We start from the raw sequence: 18,124 nt of genomic DNA on the forward strand, positions 1-18,124 counted from the left end.
GAAATCAGGCGTAGGATGTTCTAGCTATCCTGCTCGTACTCGCACTCGTTGGCTTGCAACCGTGCTTGCTTTTTCGTCCCGCTCTGGGCACTATCAGCCTACAAACCGCCAAAGAACGATGTAACTATTTGTTGGTATGTATAGCAATTTTATAAGGCGATTTAAGCTTGGCTTTTGTTTGGAGTGAAGTAAGCTGCATAAGTTCGCACGAGCGCGCGTTCGCGTTTACTTCAAGTGTATTATTACTTATTTAGTCGAGCCGAGTCAGTGGTCGAGACGAAAGTAACGAAAGTTTGTTTAAGTGAATTTGATTAAATAGTGAATGTGGATTTGTTGTGGAGTTTAGTTTAATAAGTGTTAACAATGGATCAAGAAGTGGTTCCTTGTGACGGTTTGAAATGCGTCCACGTTTTAGTCAACCAAAACAAGGTAAAGTCTTTGACCTTTGTCGAAAAACGGGACATAATTTCCGCGGCAAAACCAACACCCGACTTGTGTATTTCTCAGTCAAGTCAGTCGCGTCAGAGAAATATCTGTAGGGCCGTCTACCGTTGGTTGTTCCCATACAAATAAGATGTATTGCTGGTGTTGCATATTTTTTTCGAACGACATTAACGTTTGGAATACTTCTGGCTATAACGATTTAAATAATTTATCTGGAGCGATAAAGAGGCACATGAATTCCGGTAAACATATGTGTGCAGTGATTTCTTTTAGCAATTTTGGGAAACAAAGGATCGAGGCCTCTTTGTCGCGCCAATTATCAGAAGAAATATCAAATCATAACATGCGTGTTGACAACAATCGTAGTGTTTTTCAGAGGTTAGTCGATATTGTGTGCCATTTAGCACGGCAAGAACTTCCTTTTAGAGGACACGATGAGTCAAACACTTCATTAAATAGGGGCAATTTTTTGGAACTTGTATCGTTGCTATCAAAATATGACGGCGTTCTAGAAAAACATGTTCAAAGCGACAAACCAAGCTCGAGATATTTGTCTAACAAAAAGATTGTTCTAACCGCACAGCACCACTGTATGTAAATTATTATCGTGTAAATTTGTTAATATTGTATATACAAATGAAATTCACTTAAATAAATTAAACGGATTTTATCAAAGCCACCGGGGTCACATGCAATTGCTGATATGTTTGTAATATTCTATCTAGTAATAGTATGCCCTCAGTGCGCTATGATTAGCTCGCCTCGACACTCTAGCAGATGCATTTGAGTCCGAAGAGTGAAGATTGGACAGTTATTACGAAAACATATCTTTCGGCTTGCCCTACTCCAAAACCCTAGGCACGCCACTGCGGTATTATTACGTTCTTTGGTTAATTATTTCATTTTTAATGGGACAATCTAATAATACGAAGTTGTTACCTAAATACATCATACAGTCCGACGTTTGCGTAAGAGCATAAAATAATTAAAAATATTGGGCTATTTCAGGTTTTTCAAAAAACAGGTTCCGAGCCCTATAAACAAGTATCCATTTGTGTCATTCAAACGCTTTTTTAACGCGCATTGAAAATGCGCTCGTGCTAATGAGGCCTTCGTTTTGACATCAGATTATTGGGGGCAATAAAATGTCAGCGAGTTCCTATATCGATAAACGTATTATATTATCGATAATTTTCCGTATACTAACGTGTTTTTTTTTTGTAAATATTATTTTGGAGACGATGATAAAGTAGGTTACACAAAGCACTACAAATTATCGTCAGGTTATATACTCATAGCCTTACTTTATATAATTGAATACCGCATCAAGGAAGAAATAGCATAATGGGGTGGTTATTTGAAATTACACTCTTGAAGAAAAACGCGATGATAACTGTAGGTATGCCTACTTTTAATTGTATATATTTCTGACATACCTATTGTATAATAATAATGTAAATTACGCATCTGTGACAATGTATGATCAATACAAATAAAGAATATGAATATGAATATGAATATGCGGTGCGGGCTACGGGGGGTTGAGCGGGAGGGGCTAGTAATTTTGGCATCAGTTTACTTTATTTGGTAATATGTATAAATTTTTTGGTAATCATAGTGGTTTATTTAGGTGAAAATATCGCATTAATTTGGTCTTCAAGATTTGGTGATCATTAATGATTTTTGGTGATCATTCAATATATTTGGTATTTGAATACAATTTGAAGTGCAGTCGTAATTAAAGTGGTGGTACTTTTGTATTTCTAGGCCTTATTTTTTTGGTGTTCAGTAATTTTTTTTGGTAAGCATGATTTTTTTATTTAGGGTACCAAAGTATTTTTTGGTGGTCATTATATTTGTAGCCTTATATTTTTACAAGACTAACTTGGAGCAACCACTAGTATACGGGCAAAGCATTGATAATGGAGTTCATCGATATAGGGACTCCTTATCTGTCATTTAATATTGCCCTCAACAATTCGATACCTACACATTACAAACGATTTACATTATGTTGAACTTACGTACTAACTATAGGCCATTATATCGAATAATTATCAAATCAATTGAATAATGTGTTCAAAGTACACTATAATTACGGATTAACAAATGGGTCGTTTCATCCGATAAGGCAACCGCCAAGGTTGTCAATAAGGTCCAATGACAGGAATGCAATCAGAAATAGGTAATCCTTACTGACAACCCACGAAGCTGTATATTTTGCCTGAAAACATCATAATTCGAGCGGTAGGTTTTTCAAAACTTACATCATGAAAGTGCTGAAATGTGGCTTTCCATGCCTTAAGGGTCCTTATTAGGGAATGCAATCTCGATTTCGCAATTTCGAGATCTCGCGAGATCTCGCACGAATTTTCGAGATTCAATCTCGTTGACAGGAAATCTCGATTTTAGCAATCTCGGTCGAGATCTCGATTAATATTTTCGAGATCTCGAACGAGATTGAAAGATTGATCCATGTGAATTTCATTGTTTTGAGTAATCTTTTTGACCTTAGATTCATGTTGTTCAGGCGGTGATATTGTGTGCGGCCGGCTTTAGCTGACGATAAAAGCACTGTTCAGCGCTCTGTGCGGAAAAATCGGACGAACTTATCGTATCTAGTCACAATTATTTATGATTTTTGCTCACTTACCCTTAGATATGAGCGCCGATAGGCATTTAGCCGGCGGCGGCGCGCCGGTCAATATCGGTCGGCGGCGGCGGCGAATCGGCGGCGTGGCCTTGAAACACCTTTGATTAATGAAAAAAGAATTCAAACCAAAATTTTACCGAATTTACACGTTTTTGCTGTAAGAAAGTTATAAAATAAGTGCATTTTTCAATTGCAAGCAAAATTTATTGAATAAAGGTACGAAAAAAGTTTTATATAGTATAAACGGTATCGAGCGGCATCAGAGGCGGTCTTAATCTTGGCGAGGCCCTGGCCGGAAGATCTTTGCGAGGCCCTTATCTATTGTGCTAAGTAAAAAGTAGTGGATTGACTGTATCAGGGAAACATCTGGTCGACTGTCCAAAGAGCCGAAGTGAGGAAAATCAAGCTCCGTTATTAACCAATATCGACCCAACAAACCAGTTTATGTCAAAAAGTGAGGCCCAAGGCTGAGCTCCACCTAACACCGAAGACCAGATTCCGACGCCTTCCCATCCGAGGCCAGAGGCTGAGCTGCAGGTAACCATACAGCTTAGAATCGAACGCCAAGTGTGAGCTTGGCTGACGGCCGAATGCGCGGAGTGCCGATTACGGCGCGCTTCTGTGCGAGGCCGAAGGCCAAGCTGCAAGAGGGCAGAGCTTGGAATTGGTCCAGTGTAAGCAAGACCGAAGGCCGATAAAGACCGTGGCCATAGTGTTAAAGACCTCTGGGGCTCTCCTGTAGGTGCATTCGTGCGAGGCCAAAGGCCGTGCTGCAGTGGAGCTAAGATTGGAGAAGAACCAAGCATTTTAAAAGCGAGGCCAAAAGTTACGCTCCAAACAGGGCCGAAAACTTGGAGGTTCAGATAGCGGCTTACTTCTATGCGAGCGATGCGAGGCCAAAGATTGGTCTGCGAGAGAGCAAAGCTTGAAATTTGAACAATGGCCAAGCTTAAAATGAGACCTGATTCCGTTTCCGATGCCTTCCGTGCAAAGCCAACGGCCGGACCTTTGGGCGTGAAAACGCTTAATATCTGAAATTAACCCCCTTTTACACCTTTTTAAGACATTTAAACCATGCTTGCAATAATTGAATTCGCGGTGAATGACGGATGAGCTAGCCAGCTGGCAAAATTAGTCATTTCGTTGCTCTAACACTAGTAGCGCGGTTACCAAACAGAAAAGTTTGAATTTACCATCGATGTTTTAGAATTATATGGACCTAAAATACCTTTTGAATGTCTATAAGCTATTCAGACTGGCGCCGTTAAAGATCTAAACTAGATAAAATATATATTATCTGATTCTGAACGTAGTAGTATCTAACAAGGTCACGCCGATGCCACGCCGATAGCGCAGCGTCGGCGGCGGCGGCGCGTAAATTTTGTCGGCGGCGGCGGCGCGCCGGCGCGGCGCTCATATCTACTTACCCTACATTTTTTGTAAGTTGCTGAGTGCTTGTCACAAATATCAACTGAGCATGTTACTCTGCTTACATTTTTGTATAATTAAAAATAATTATTACCACTTATTCATAATTAGATGCAAATTAGAGCTAAGTACGTATATATTTTTTCTTTTTTTTACAAAAAGTATTTTTCTTATTAAATTTTGATTAATTTGTTGTTTTTATCTTCAAAATAAAACATGACGTACTCTAAATAAGTAGTATATACGGAATTCTTAGAAATATTTGCTCAAAATAACACATTTTTAATTACTTTGTCAAATCTCGATCTCGTCGAGATTAATCTCGATCTCGAAAGTGTGACCGCCGAGATCTCGAAATACCCTATCTCGATTCAAATTTTTCGTGCGAGATCTCGAATCGCCAATCTTGGTGCGAGATTGCATTCCCTAGTCCTTATGCGCATGCACATGGAGCATAAGGACCCTTCAGGCATGGAACGTCACAAATAATACAGTCTTTTAATGCTTGGTAGGCGAATGAACCGGTATCTAGAAACTGACTTAACGTATAATTATACCCTTACAACGTAAATTGAGATTGCTTATGGTAATTATTAATAACATTGAATCGCAAATGCAAAAACCGTGATGTACAGTCGCCATCAGATATATAGGAGCGGCCGAGGTGCTCAAAAATATCTGAACAGGCACTCTAACGCCTTAACAATGGAGGCGTGTTCAGATATTTGTGAGCACCTTGGCCGCTCAGATATATCTGATGGCGATTGTACACCATCTTTGTCGTCATTGAGAAACTTTCAAAAGTCAGTTGTTTTATCTCGTTTACCAAATAATAAGAAATCGGTCATTCTAAAAAGAGAAAACGCTAGTGTACATTTATACCGCTTAAATTACGTAACAAAACATAGAAGACTTAAATCTATAATACTACACTTAACTTTAATCAGTTGAATCATAAAACTAAAATTACCGATTTTAAATCTTAAAGTACGTACGTTACGATAAGGTAATTTGGAACCGGTTTTAGATTGGCACATAATACAGTCTATAAAATGGATCTGAATGGATGGTAAATCAACAAAAAGCAGAAATATTTCGGCAACCGGTATATGTAAAAAAATTTAAAACTTATTCAAACTACGGGTTTCAGTAACTAGGTGTCTGAACCGGTTAATTGATTAACGGATATTTCAAATTAAAAAACATACGGTTTCGATCTCTAGTCATCTGCATTTCTGTTGCCAATAAAAATAACGAACCGGTTAATTGATAAACGGGTATTTTAGTTACAAAACATACCGGTTTCTCTATATGTAGCTTTAGAGACAAACTTCGTCGATCATAATCGGCATTTAAGAGCCCCACACTAGCATCGTTTGAGCGTCAGCGTGTAGTCAGCGCTATGGAAAACAACGTCACTGCGCAGTTGGGCCAACGTTGCGTCGAGCAGCAGCCATAGAGTTGACTAGACACCGTCGCTTGGGAGCCGCTAGTGTGGGATGGGAACAGTATGACGTGTTTAGTCGTCCGAGTCGTCTCCGAACATGTGTCCCACGAGCATCCTGGTGAAGAAGTCGAGCTGCATGCGCTGTCGCATCTTGTGCTGCGCGATCATCGGCACGTACTCGTGCAAGCGCCACGACGCCGACGTCTGGAAAACAAACATAACTTGTTTTTATACTCTGGCAAGTCAGCTTCATCATTAAAAAAAAAATACCTTCATTGTCAAGTTTGCCGCCTTTTTCTGCTATCAACGCCTGTTTGCCAGAGTATGGTCACTCGCGCGAAATATTTCAGAGAATCTAGGTTTACTTTTTAAGCTTTCGTCGTGTTAAGCACCGGTTCGGTATAGCCGGTGAAATTTTATGCGCTTTTCCAGATGCCATACGATAAGAGAGAGAGAGAGAGAGAAAAGTTGGCAGTTAGCCTCTCCATATCTTTAAACCATGACCTTTTATTTCTGTATTTATTGGACACCAGTTTCTTCCAATTCAAAAAATTGGGTCATTTTTGAAACGCCATTTAACATTTTTAGAGATATTAATAGAGTTACTCGCGCAACTAAGAGTCTTAAATCAGGGACAGGTAACATAGCTAAATCTGGAAAAGGAACCTTAGCTTCACGGTGCGCCGTGCTCTTGAGGTGAGCGTCCATGGTGGCCCACGTGGCTTCCAGCTGGTTGCAGTACCCGCAGTGGAACAGGTTCGCCCGGATCTGTAACATTAAACCCGGTTAATAATATCATAAGGAAGCAGCCATGAGAAAAGAATTGGCTAAATATATTGTGTGTGCTGAAAAATCTATTTTTATTTCACGATTATTGACACTAGTGACTTAACCTAAGTAAACCGGTATAAATAACCGGTTAATTTTCATTGAAAATAAACCAATAAAATAAATTATAATTGTGGTGGTGTATTTGAAATTAATCAGGACGAAATCACATTCACAAAGTCTAAATGAAAAAGCATTTCAAAATACCTCTCTAATAAATTCCGAATCCTCTGACGAAGCGACCATAGTCTCATTCATTGTCCTCTCATGTTTTGGCGTGTTCTTATGCCTATCTATCTCCGACATGGCGACATTCACCTCACAAGCCTGGCACCTCAGCTTCGCCCCGTTCTTCGTGATCATCAGAAAACTCAGTATATTCAACACATATTTCTCATTTATCACAATGTCTTTCGAGAACATGTTTTCAACAGTTATAACACTGTCTATGAAGACATGGGAAGGCGTCATAGTGGGCGCGTTGACTGTTGATTTGACGGTCGTTTTGGCGATTTTGCTCTTGTGTCCTGTTCCGTTTATGTGCTCCCTCATGTTTTTCATTGAAGCCGGTATTTTGGTCACGCAGAGGCGGCAGAATACATTGCTGTTGCCAATGTTGTGTGTCAAGTTGTGCTGTTTTGCGTATGCGTCCACTTCATCTTCTTCGCGATTGGAAGCTACTGAGGATGCTCGTGATTCTCTTTTTTCTTGCTTCGGTTTAGGGTCGTTCTTGTGAACGGGGGCCGTGAAGAGATTCGTTGAAGACTTCGTTTCACTTCCAGTTGGGAATGGTCTCACCTCTTTTACTTCTTTGGCCGCTTTCTTCTTATGCTCTTCTATATGATCTTTAATCACGTCATAATCGAAGTCAATATTCTTCGAGCATTTCCTACAGTACGCGCCTCCGTCGATCAAATCCAGCTTGATATCATTCTTCTGAAACTCACTCGCGGAATCGGAGATTCTGCTCATGTTTTCATTCAGGTCTTCGCCATTTTCGGGTCCACCGTTTTGATTCCAAGCTTGTCTCTCTTTGTGCATTTTGAGTAAGGTTTGGTGATGTCTGCTTTCGATGTGACCTTTGACAGCGCTGTCGTCCATGGCCCAGTCGCAGAGGATGCACCATTGCTTGCCACAGACATCTCTGGTGATATAGTTCACGGCTCCTAAGCCTTTGACAATGTCTCTATCGGTTTTGCCAAGCGCATCCTTACCTCCTTTTCCTGGTTTTTTATCTTCCTTCTTTGCAACTTCAGCCGTCTTTATTTCCTTCTTTTCGGATTCTTTTACTTCGGGCTTCTTTTCTACTTCTACTTCTGTTTTCTTAGTTTCCTCTTTAGATTCTCTTTCAGGTGATTTCCTTGACTTTTTCTTTGGAGGACTTTCAGGAGATTTGCTAGGTTTATCATCCTTTGCTGTTTCTTTCTCAGCTGTCTTTTGTGCTTTTTCTTCCTTTACGTCTTTTTCCGAAGATTTACTCGCCCCTTCATTTTTCGCCACTTCTATACCTTTTTGTTTCTCATTCATTTTTGCTTTAGCAACACAGCATTGTTGGTACAGTTTCTTGTGCTCCGCGTCTTCAAAATGCTCCGCCATTGTGTTTTGAGCGCAAACCATGTTGCACGTCAGGCATTGGAATGTGGACTCGTCAACCTAAAAACAATATTTCTAAAATGTATAATAATTAGGTTAAGTATTTGCTAAATGATAATAATGCACTCAAAACCACTTAACGGTAAATAAGTGGCAGTTTAAATACCGGTATTTAGGAAACCGGTTCTATTCTTAAAGTAGAAACGGATTTTAACGGAGACTTAATGAGTGAATGATGATTGATGATAATATAACACAAACCAATCAGTGAAAATGTGATCACTAAATTAATCCAAAAGACCAAAATATGAAGTGATGACTGATGATCATTTTTCTTCAGTCAATCCGTGCAATGAAGATGATGTTAATGTTAATTGTGACGAAAGTTTACTTTATTCTTACCTTTCTGTACACATTATTGCCCTCGCCGATTTCAATCTCTATTAACACCAGATTGAGAGCGTGCCAGGTGTCGGTCCGATGTATCTGTGCGTTGTCGAACTCCGCGTCGCAGACCGCACACGTGTCGTCGATGATGCCGTGCCACGCGTTCTCGTTGATCAACACGCTGTCGAACGCTAGCACGCCGTTGCCTGTATAACAGTCGTTACGAATAACAGCTGCGGAATACCTGCCGCCAGGGGGAGAGGACTTAGGACGGGAGTTGGTCGGTCAAAAGATCTCCTGAGATGGGAAATTGGGCGAAAAGGTGATACGTTCTGCGAGCGTGGAGTCCCCCAAACAACAATATACATGAGAACACAGAGACAGTGTTTCTTGTGCTCAACGATGTGCACTGAGGAAGATCTCCTGAGGGTTATACATGGGCCGTAGGCACTAGGCAAGTAGGAGCAATGTATGCCCCTCTTCGGCCTATGCCCCCCTTCCCCCCTAGGCCTCCCGCGATATCATCAGCTGGCGGGCTACGCCTACATCCCGAGGGTTACAAGTGGCAAAGCATTGGCAAACAAAAATTTAGTTTTATGAAGTTTGATCCTTTTACACGAAGAAGCCTGTAAGGTAGTCATTATAGAGAACTGCCTCGTTGCTCTGCAGAGTGCGGGCCAGCTCCAACCCCATCCTGGCTACTGTAGCGGGCCGATACGATTCACCTATAATGCGGCATTTTGAGCGTGTTTTAAGCGCTACTAGGTGATTATGATTAAATAAAAAAAAATAAAAAATAATCTTTTATTTCAGACAAAGTCCATATCAACATAACTACATTAAAATTACAATTAAAATTACATAAGATATAAAAACTTTTTACAAAAAAAAGCAAACCGACTTCAAAAAGGATGAAATAAAATATTATCCTTTTTGAAGTCTATGCGTTACCAACTGATATGTTTGAAGTCGGTGCCAAGCCAAATTTTGAAGCATACCATGATTTTGGTGCGATTCGATAAGGATGTACCTACGTTGGATTGCCTTACACGACGACAATGAACGTACTTTCTGTAGGTACAGTCGACGTTAAAAATATGTTTACACTTTTCGCCTTATTACAAAGGAGTAAGGTGCAAAAGTGTAAATATATCTTTGACGTCGATTGTATCTAAAGCCCCCTCCAGACTATGCGCGTGAATCGCGGGCGAAGCCGCGAACGCGAGTGTGGAGTCGATTTCGCAGGTCTGCGTTCAGGACTCCACACTCGCGTTCGCGGCTTTGCGCCGCGATTCGCTCACGAGTGTGGAGGAGGCTTAAGAACACACCTCAGAACACACGATCAAACCTTCTTGGCGCAGTCTGTACCATGTTTGTCGGCACATTAGTGGAAATCCAATGCATTTTTTTTCGTCGTATTTTTTAAAGAGCATTTCTTACTAATGCTCGAACAGTCTATAGCACGCAAGTGTGAGATTGGGACTGAGTAATTTCCCGTCCCTTATCCAGAGGACTACATTTCAAAATATAAAACAATTTAAGAAATTTACCTTCTTGCCAAATTTCACCTAAAGCGGTTCAGTTGTTTAGTCTTGAAAAGGCGACAAAGAGGCAGACAAAATTACTTACACATTTGTAATAGTTATTAATGCAGTTCTAATGGGATTTATAGCCATAAAGCTGATTATTTTGACTGGTATTGTTACTACTTGGCTTGGCACCGACTTCAAACATATCAGTTGGTAACGCATAGACTTCAAAAAGGATAATATTTTATTTCATCCTTTTTGAAGTCGGTTTGCTTTTTTTTGTAAAAAGTTTTTATTTTTCCATTTTTAGTTTTAACGCATTGTTAAGAGCGCGACGCATGAATGAAAAACAAGATCATGTTTAACACTACCTACCTACCTACCTATACCTACTACCTATTACTTGCTCTATTGCTTGCGTGTACCTATTACTTTAATAAATATGTATGTAATCAGGAATTTTCTCGAGTCCGTCTGGGAAATTATAATTCCTGTCACTACTACACTAAATCCATCCTCCGCCCAGCCACTGGCCCAATCCCTCAACGCCCCGATCACTCAACCTCACAGCGCATCAACCCCTGATCCAGGAACCCCTCGACCCTGAACCAGGAATTTTCTCGAGTCCGTCTGGGAAATTATAATTCCTGTCAACTAAATCCATCCGCCCGCCCCGCCACTGACCCAATCCCTCAGCCCCCCGATCACTCAACCTCACAGCACATCAACCCCTGATCCAGGAACCCCTCGATCCTGAACCAGCAACCCTTCAACCGCCATTCCCCGACCCGTTAATCTCTGACCCCTTAACTCCTAACCCTAACCCCCGATCAGTAATAGCCTTACCAGCTTACCACGAGTTTGACATTGATATATTCGCTAGCATGTGTGTAACTTACTTCCTATGCATCTCGCTCGTACTAACCTTAGTATGAGCGAGATGCATAAAAAGTTACATTTAGATGCATAAGACGTTAGCGAATATGTCAATGTCAAACTCGTGGTAAGGCTACAGTTGCAGTACATCAAATTGGTGGTTTTCGGAAGCAAATGCTCGAGTTACTTTAGTAAACCCCGAAATCACTTAACACGTGCCTTTAAAAATTGAGGAGTTCCCTCAATTCCTCATGGATTCCATCATCAGACCAGAACCAAAAATAATACGGAAACACCGTGGAGGTAACTTCTTCCAAACAAAAAAAGAATTACTCAAATCGGATCATAGGTGCCGGAGTAATCGGTGAACATACTTACATTTAAAGAAATCATCATCATTATCATCAAAATAATCATCATCATCAGGTCTACTTCATCAAATTAGTGGTTTTCGGGAGAAAGTGCTCGAGTTGCTTAAGAAAACGCCCAAAACACCATGCATGTGCCTTTAAAAATTGAGGAGTTCCCTTAATTCCTCATAGATCCCATCATCAGAACAGAACCAAATTAAAATGGGACCAACTCGGAGGTAGCTCCTTTCAAACAAAAAAAGAATTACTCAAATCGGACTACGGATGTCGGAGTAATCGGTGAACGTACATAGAAAAAAAAAAAAAAAAAAAAATAGCCACAACCGAATACAGAACCTCCTCCTTCTATGAAATTGAAGTCGGTTAAAAATAGAAATTCAATTAAAAATAAAATACAATCAAAAATTGTTGTATTGTTATTGCTGTCTGTGTGTGCTTGTCGATTTATGATTTTGTTCCACTAACACTTAGTTTTTAATATTAATTGTTACTAACCATTATGGGCCATTGTTGTCTTTTAATAAATAAATTGAAATTGAAAAAAATATTTTTAAAGAAAACCTCTCATAGATTTGAAGGGATGCAATCTAGGATGGTCATGTTATAAGATAATTATGTAATTAGTCGGGACAGTCGGGTCCACACAGAGCGCGCATACACGCGAGGCAATTTCCTCGCGCACAAGGCGTACGTGCACTCGGCCGAGGCACGTACGTCTACACTGGCCGTTTTGTACGCGAAGAAATTGCTACGCGCTTATGCTCGCTCTGTGTGGACCCGGCTGCTTAGATTATTTGTCGAAACAGTTTTTGAAAGTTTCCTTTACGGCGGGACGGGGGTTCGCGAAGTCTACAGCTCACAGAGCCACTAGTTTACTCTTATATTAGGTCCTTACCTATGAAATTGGCGTTTTTGTTCATAGATATAAGTCTGATCCTAGTTTTTTTTTTTTTTTACAATAGTACATACACAATTACAATAAAACTACAATATGATTTCGCCAAACTGCTTGACAGCAATTAATTGTTATTTTTTATTGTTAAGTGTTCAGAATTAAGCCTTGAAAATAGGTCTTTTCATGTGCTGTCGGTTCGAGTATTAAAATTACTTATATTTTTCTAATGGTACCAATTTTCAAGAAATGGAGATATTGAAAACATACCTTAAAGGTGTCAAAAATTACTGGAAAAATTTTGTTTGGTTTGAATTAGCCATCAAAAAAATATCCGCAAAATTAATTGTATGGAAATTCGTGTTTCGTTGAAATTCTCCGAACAAAACGCCAATTTCATAGGTAATGACCTAATATATTGCTTACCCTCTCTCCTCAACGGTCGCGCAGACTTGTTCTCGCGGTGCGTGGACTCCGCCACATGGGGGCCCACTTTGGCGGCAGTTCGCATGAACACGTTGCAGTACTCGCAGTAGTAGCCTTTCTTGACCTGATGCATTTTATTTTATATTTTTATGCCCTTCATTCTGTTTAATATATATTAAATGTGAAGAAATATATTCGGAAGTACACAAACATGAATCACAATGTGAAGCCACAGTGCATGACCCTTTATTAGACGAAGAAACGAAAATATCTGACAACAATTATCATTTAAGAAGAAGAAGAAATACATTTATTTTAACGCCACAACATAGTACATGAAAAAAAGAAAGGCATGCAGATATAAAAGAAATTTGGACACTAAAATAGGATTCCCACTCAGCATAATGCCGCATTTCTGATTTTTTCTTTTCTTTGCATTAATGTAGTTACGTCTAAAAACGGAATCGATTGAGACCATGAAAAAATAGGCATCAGGGCTAGCCTTCGATAAATGTAACAGCGAAGGTTCGTATGTAGGCAGAGAACGCCACAATCACCGTCAATCACGGCAATAAGTCCGCCTTTTATGACTTACATTTGCAGTAAGATAGTATTGTTTACAATGATTATTTGTATCAGTTCCGGACATCTATTATCTTATCATTTTTATTTATCAAAGTACCTAATGTTCAAAATACAAAGAGTTTATTTATTTATTATTGATGATATAAGAGGTTTTATGTATTTATTATTGATTTTATGTTTATACACTTTTACATTTTACAGTTTTATGTTTTTACAATTTTATCTTTCAATAATTTTAAGAATATGTCAATCAATCAATCAATCAAAATATACTTTATTCATGTAGGCCTAGCAACAAGCTCTTATGAATCGTAATTAATCTTAATCTAATTATCAGAGCAATTTATTGATGTTAATATTATTCCTTAATAAAATTGGATTATTATACATATCAAATTTAACACTAAGAATTGCACAAAAGGATCGTCAAACATTAAAAAGATTGTATAAAAAAATACTAGTCTAGAATTTCTAGAATAAAATCTAAATGTAAAAAAAAAGCATAAGTAACAAACGAAGTAGATAGTATTACATCGGAATATCCATTTCCTCATCAATAATCAAATATACCTAATAAATAAATAATCATTTCGAATAACAATTAATCCCACGTTGTAATATCATTCATGTAGTCTTGTGTGGTATAATAAGCTTTAGAAATAAGTTTACGCTTAACATAATTCTTAAATTTATTAATAGATAATTCAGTAATATGGTTTGGAAGTTTATTATAAAATCTTACACAATTACCCATGAATGATTTTTTAATTTTATGGAGCCGAGTGAAGGGCACTGCGAGCTTATGTTTATTTCTAGTATTAATATTATGAATTTCACAATTTTTCCTAAAATTTACAATATTTTTATGTACATACAGAATATTCTCATAAATGTTTTCAGTTCAATGCATTAGCTTTGTACAGTCTATGGAACAGCTTAGGTTTGAAGGCCTTTTGCATGCTAGTCTTAAATATTTTGATTTTCGTGACAGTTAGATATCAGATATCAAAGACTTAGACTTAGATAAGATATCAAAAACTTTTGAACTGTCACGAAAATCAAAATAAGACTATCGTGGAGGCCTTCAAACCTAAGCTATTACCTCCCTAAGCTTCCACGAACCCTTCTGGCGAATTGCTGGTGAAAATGTATTAACGGCTGTAGCTACCTTCCGCTAGGAGGGTTCTTTGCTTGTAGGCCGTTTTAGCCACAAAGCGGAAAAAACGTATTTATACTGGCTACAATGCATTACAGATGCAATTCATTACCGAGCTTTGCTTTAAGCCTTTAAAAGGCAGACGGAATATATTTCCCACCTGATTTTGAACATTATTTCAAAGTGATAGGGTTCAATTTTGCATAATTTCTGACTCTATTGTGTCTTATAAAGGGTTAAATTGCTTTTATATAAAGTTTGACAGTTTTCTGTGAGATTATTTAAGAATCATCATCATCATATTAACCTAAGGATAAGGATCTACATATTCATAACCATGCTTTGCCCTCATCAAATGGTATCATGCCATCTTTACTAGAATCTAGGCCTAGAATAATGAAACCTACATTTATAACATAAACAATGTAGACATTTAGAAACATACCTTCCTAACACGGTCATCCTTATGCTTGTCCAGAAAGCTGGTGGCATCCAGGTTCTTCTTATGTATGGGTTTGCCAATGTGCTGAATGGCATCCTCATCACTCCGGAGCTGGGACTCGCAGGCTAAGCAGAAATAATCCACACATCCCGTCAGTATTGAGTTTTTACTGAACACTGAAGACATGTTCACCTGTTGATTTTTTTTAATTAAGGACAAATGGAAAAAAAGGATAAATATCAATTGGATTAGTAATACCCTACTCAGACAGTCTAGCATTACTTGCGCTGTCGCGCGCGACTCCTTACTTGAAGTCACGCTATATGGAGTTGCACGCGAAAACTCAAGTTACGAGGCTAGGCTGTATGGTATTTATCTCCAAGTTGAGAATTCAAGTGTTTCCCTAAAGTCTCTCACTAAATTCAACACACTGGTTTTATTCTATTTTACCTTTTATACAAAAATTGGTATTTTCATTTCAACATGAGAATATAGCATTAATATTTTCACACAATGTTATTATTTAAGTAATTTAAATGGTCTTTATTCAAATTAAATTACATTAAAGAACATTAGAATTAAAAATTAAATAAATTAGTACCTTTAAGTTAGGTGATGCTTAAAGAAATAAAAATAACCAAAATAAAAATATTAATTCCTGACACAAAACTATTTGGTGACACTACACTTTGAATTTATAGAAACATAATATAACATACCAAATTTAAAACAGGATTAAGTGACAACAGATCTGTATTATAAACTAAACTAACCTTCATTTTGTCAACATGTAGTACAACTAAAAATAATTAAAATCACATTAAGTAATGAGCCTTGATAAGCACCCACTCAGTCAAAACAAAGTCCTTTACTGACTCAACAGTTTGTATTTGAGCTCATTTATCAACAATGTAATGAGTTCATTTAAATATAGACTTTAGTTCTTTGGATTAAGAGCTATGGTTCAACAGGATATTGAGCAAGTTATGGTTTTAGCCTAAAGCCCTAAAGTACAATCTGTTTTAGGAAGTTTTGCTTTGATCCAATTTAGAAATAATTTATTGTGGCTGCAGTATGGAAGTTACAGTTTGCACTTCTATTGAAAGCTGAGTACCTACTACAATGCTAAAGTAATATATTGAGTATTAGAGTGTTATTGGGTTAAAGTTTTGAAGAAAAAGAAAAGTTTTGACTGTTACTGTGTTGGTTACAATTAAAGACATAAAAAGCAAACAAACTTTCCTGTCATGTCAAGCCAATTTTTACCTCACAACTATTAGGAACAATGAATGAATGAATGTAATTAGAGTACCTATGTAATCTCAATATTTCAGAATTACCTTCCCACATATTTTTGGGGATAGGTATCTATTTTTAGTTTACGAGCAACAGTGAGCGTTGTTGATAATTTTGGATGCAATTTAAGCTAGATATCATTAGATAGTGCCTTTTAGCCTTTAAGCCTTTTTAAAAATGATAATAAAATATGCAATATATGATTATCATATCCATGATCAAAAACTATTAGTCACAGTGCTATACTCTGTATCTTTAGGTATTTAAATGAAAGTAAACAAGTGAAGTGTAAGGGGGAGGCCTATGTTCAGCAGTGGACATCTTATGGCTGAGATGATGATGATGATGATGAAACATAATCTACCCTCAAATGGCTCCTTAAGCCATGTAGGTTAAAGTCAGGTCGTTCATTGAATGATCCAGGCGGTTTTGTAAATGGTTGGTTAACCAATAAATGTTATAACTACCCGAAAATGTACAAATTGTTTGTTTACTTTTATTTAAATACCCAAAGATACAGATTTCTGCCCCATCATCATATTCCATCTGTCCAATATCTATGTCCAATGTTTATTGCTTCTCACTTTAATGACTTTACTTTAATGAGAGAGAGAGACGCAATGACATTGGACAAAAAATTGGATAGGTGGAATACCACCCATAGCTGCCCAAAACTGATCCCGAGGCTTACAGCTTACAGCCAACTGTCCCAGTCCCCATGCTTGCCCAATAATAGGATAGGACAATATGGAAGAAACTTTTTCCTACCAGACTGACCTATGTAAAAAATTGAATTTTCTCATTTCCTTGAGCAAAACATATTGTCTAGTAGAGTAGAAAAGTATGAGTAGGTAAATATTCTTAAATGATAAAAATAATCTTCTACTCACTTTATTGGTCAGCAAACCCGACGAAAGCAGTTGTATTGTAATTTTTGAATAACTACTGTGGCAAAGCGTGCACTGCGGGGTTTGTGAACAAACTAAGCCTCTAAGCCATGATTCATTTCATTTTATAGATGTACTTACGGATGAATTTGTATTTTTTCATTGGGCGACAAATGCGCTTACAGGAATCCCCTTGCTTACTTCTTTCGTAAGACAAACATAAATTTTAAAACGGTCACTCTTGAAGAAGATGCCTACTTTTTAGTATTTGTATTAATTCTAAGACACAGTTCACATTATAACAATCTTTTCTTTTACAACGTATTTATTTTCAAACAATAAGGGTAAATTTGAAAAATGGCAATGACAGACATGACAGTTTTATTAAGTTGCCAGTTACTATTATAGAAAATTATTTATAGAAATGATTGTCCGTAAAGCCCCCTCCAGACTATGCGCGTGAATCGCGGGCGAAGCCGCGAACGCGAGTGTGGAGTCGATTTCGCTGTCTGCGAAAATCGACTCCACACTCGCGTTCGCGGCTTCGCGCCGCGATTCGCGCACGAGTGTGGAGGAGGCTTAACATTTCACATCACAGTTCCTTGTTTTTAATCTGTTAATAGTCTCTAATATCAGTAACAATTATGGTTAAATACCTAGTGAGTATTTCAGTATTATATTCTTTGTTAAATACGTAAACTTAAAATACCCCGTTTCTCTTTGTATTTAGTGATCTAGCAACACTGAAACGTAACTACCACAGATAAGCTTCTTCGATTTTTACGATTTTTACTGAGAATTTCACGTACGATTATGATTACATTAAATGATCAAAAATTCAATTTGACCAACATAACAAAAAGCCTGACGATGACAACACTTTG

The 18,124-nt window shown here is 38.0% G+C and overlaps 1 protein-coding gene across 4 annotated transcripts; it reads right to left on the bottom strand.

Annotated features, from left to right (window-relative positions):
* Positions 1-5,826: 5,826 nt before the first annotated feature.
* On the bottom strand, positions 5,827-17,624 carry LOC134801268 (uncharacterized). Of its 4 annotated transcripts, none has more exons than XM_063773804.1 (7): positions 17,460-17,624; positions 15,061-15,249; positions 12,875-12,998; positions 8,796-8,986; positions 7,008-8,453; positions 6,639-6,740; positions 5,827-6,176 (listed from the first exon to the last, which is right to left on the bottom strand). In XM_063773804.1, exons 2-7 carry the CDS (start codon positions 15,241-15,243, stop codon positions 6,045-6,047), a joined length of 2,178 nt encoding a protein of 725 aa, XP_063629874.1. In that variant the 5' UTR covers positions 15,244-15,249; positions 17,460-17,624; the 3' UTR covers positions 5,827-6,044. The 4 variants fall into 4 exon arrangements, with proteins under 4 accessions (XP_063629874.1, XP_063629871.1, XP_063629872.1 ...); XM_063773801.1 differs by having other exon boundaries at positions 17,382-17,624; XM_063773802.1 differs by lacking the exon at positions 17,460-17,624 and adding an exon at positions 17,244-17,272.
* Between the last annotated feature and the right edge of the window lie 500 nt (positions 17,625-18,124).

The sequence above is a fragment of the Cydia splendana genome, chromosome 21, assembly GCF_910591565.1.
Source record: "Cydia splendana chromosome 21, ilCydSple1.2, whole genome shotgun sequence".
Classification (NCBI taxonomy): domain Eukaryota; kingdom Metazoa; phylum Arthropoda; class Insecta; order Lepidoptera; family Tortricidae; genus Cydia; species Cydia splendana.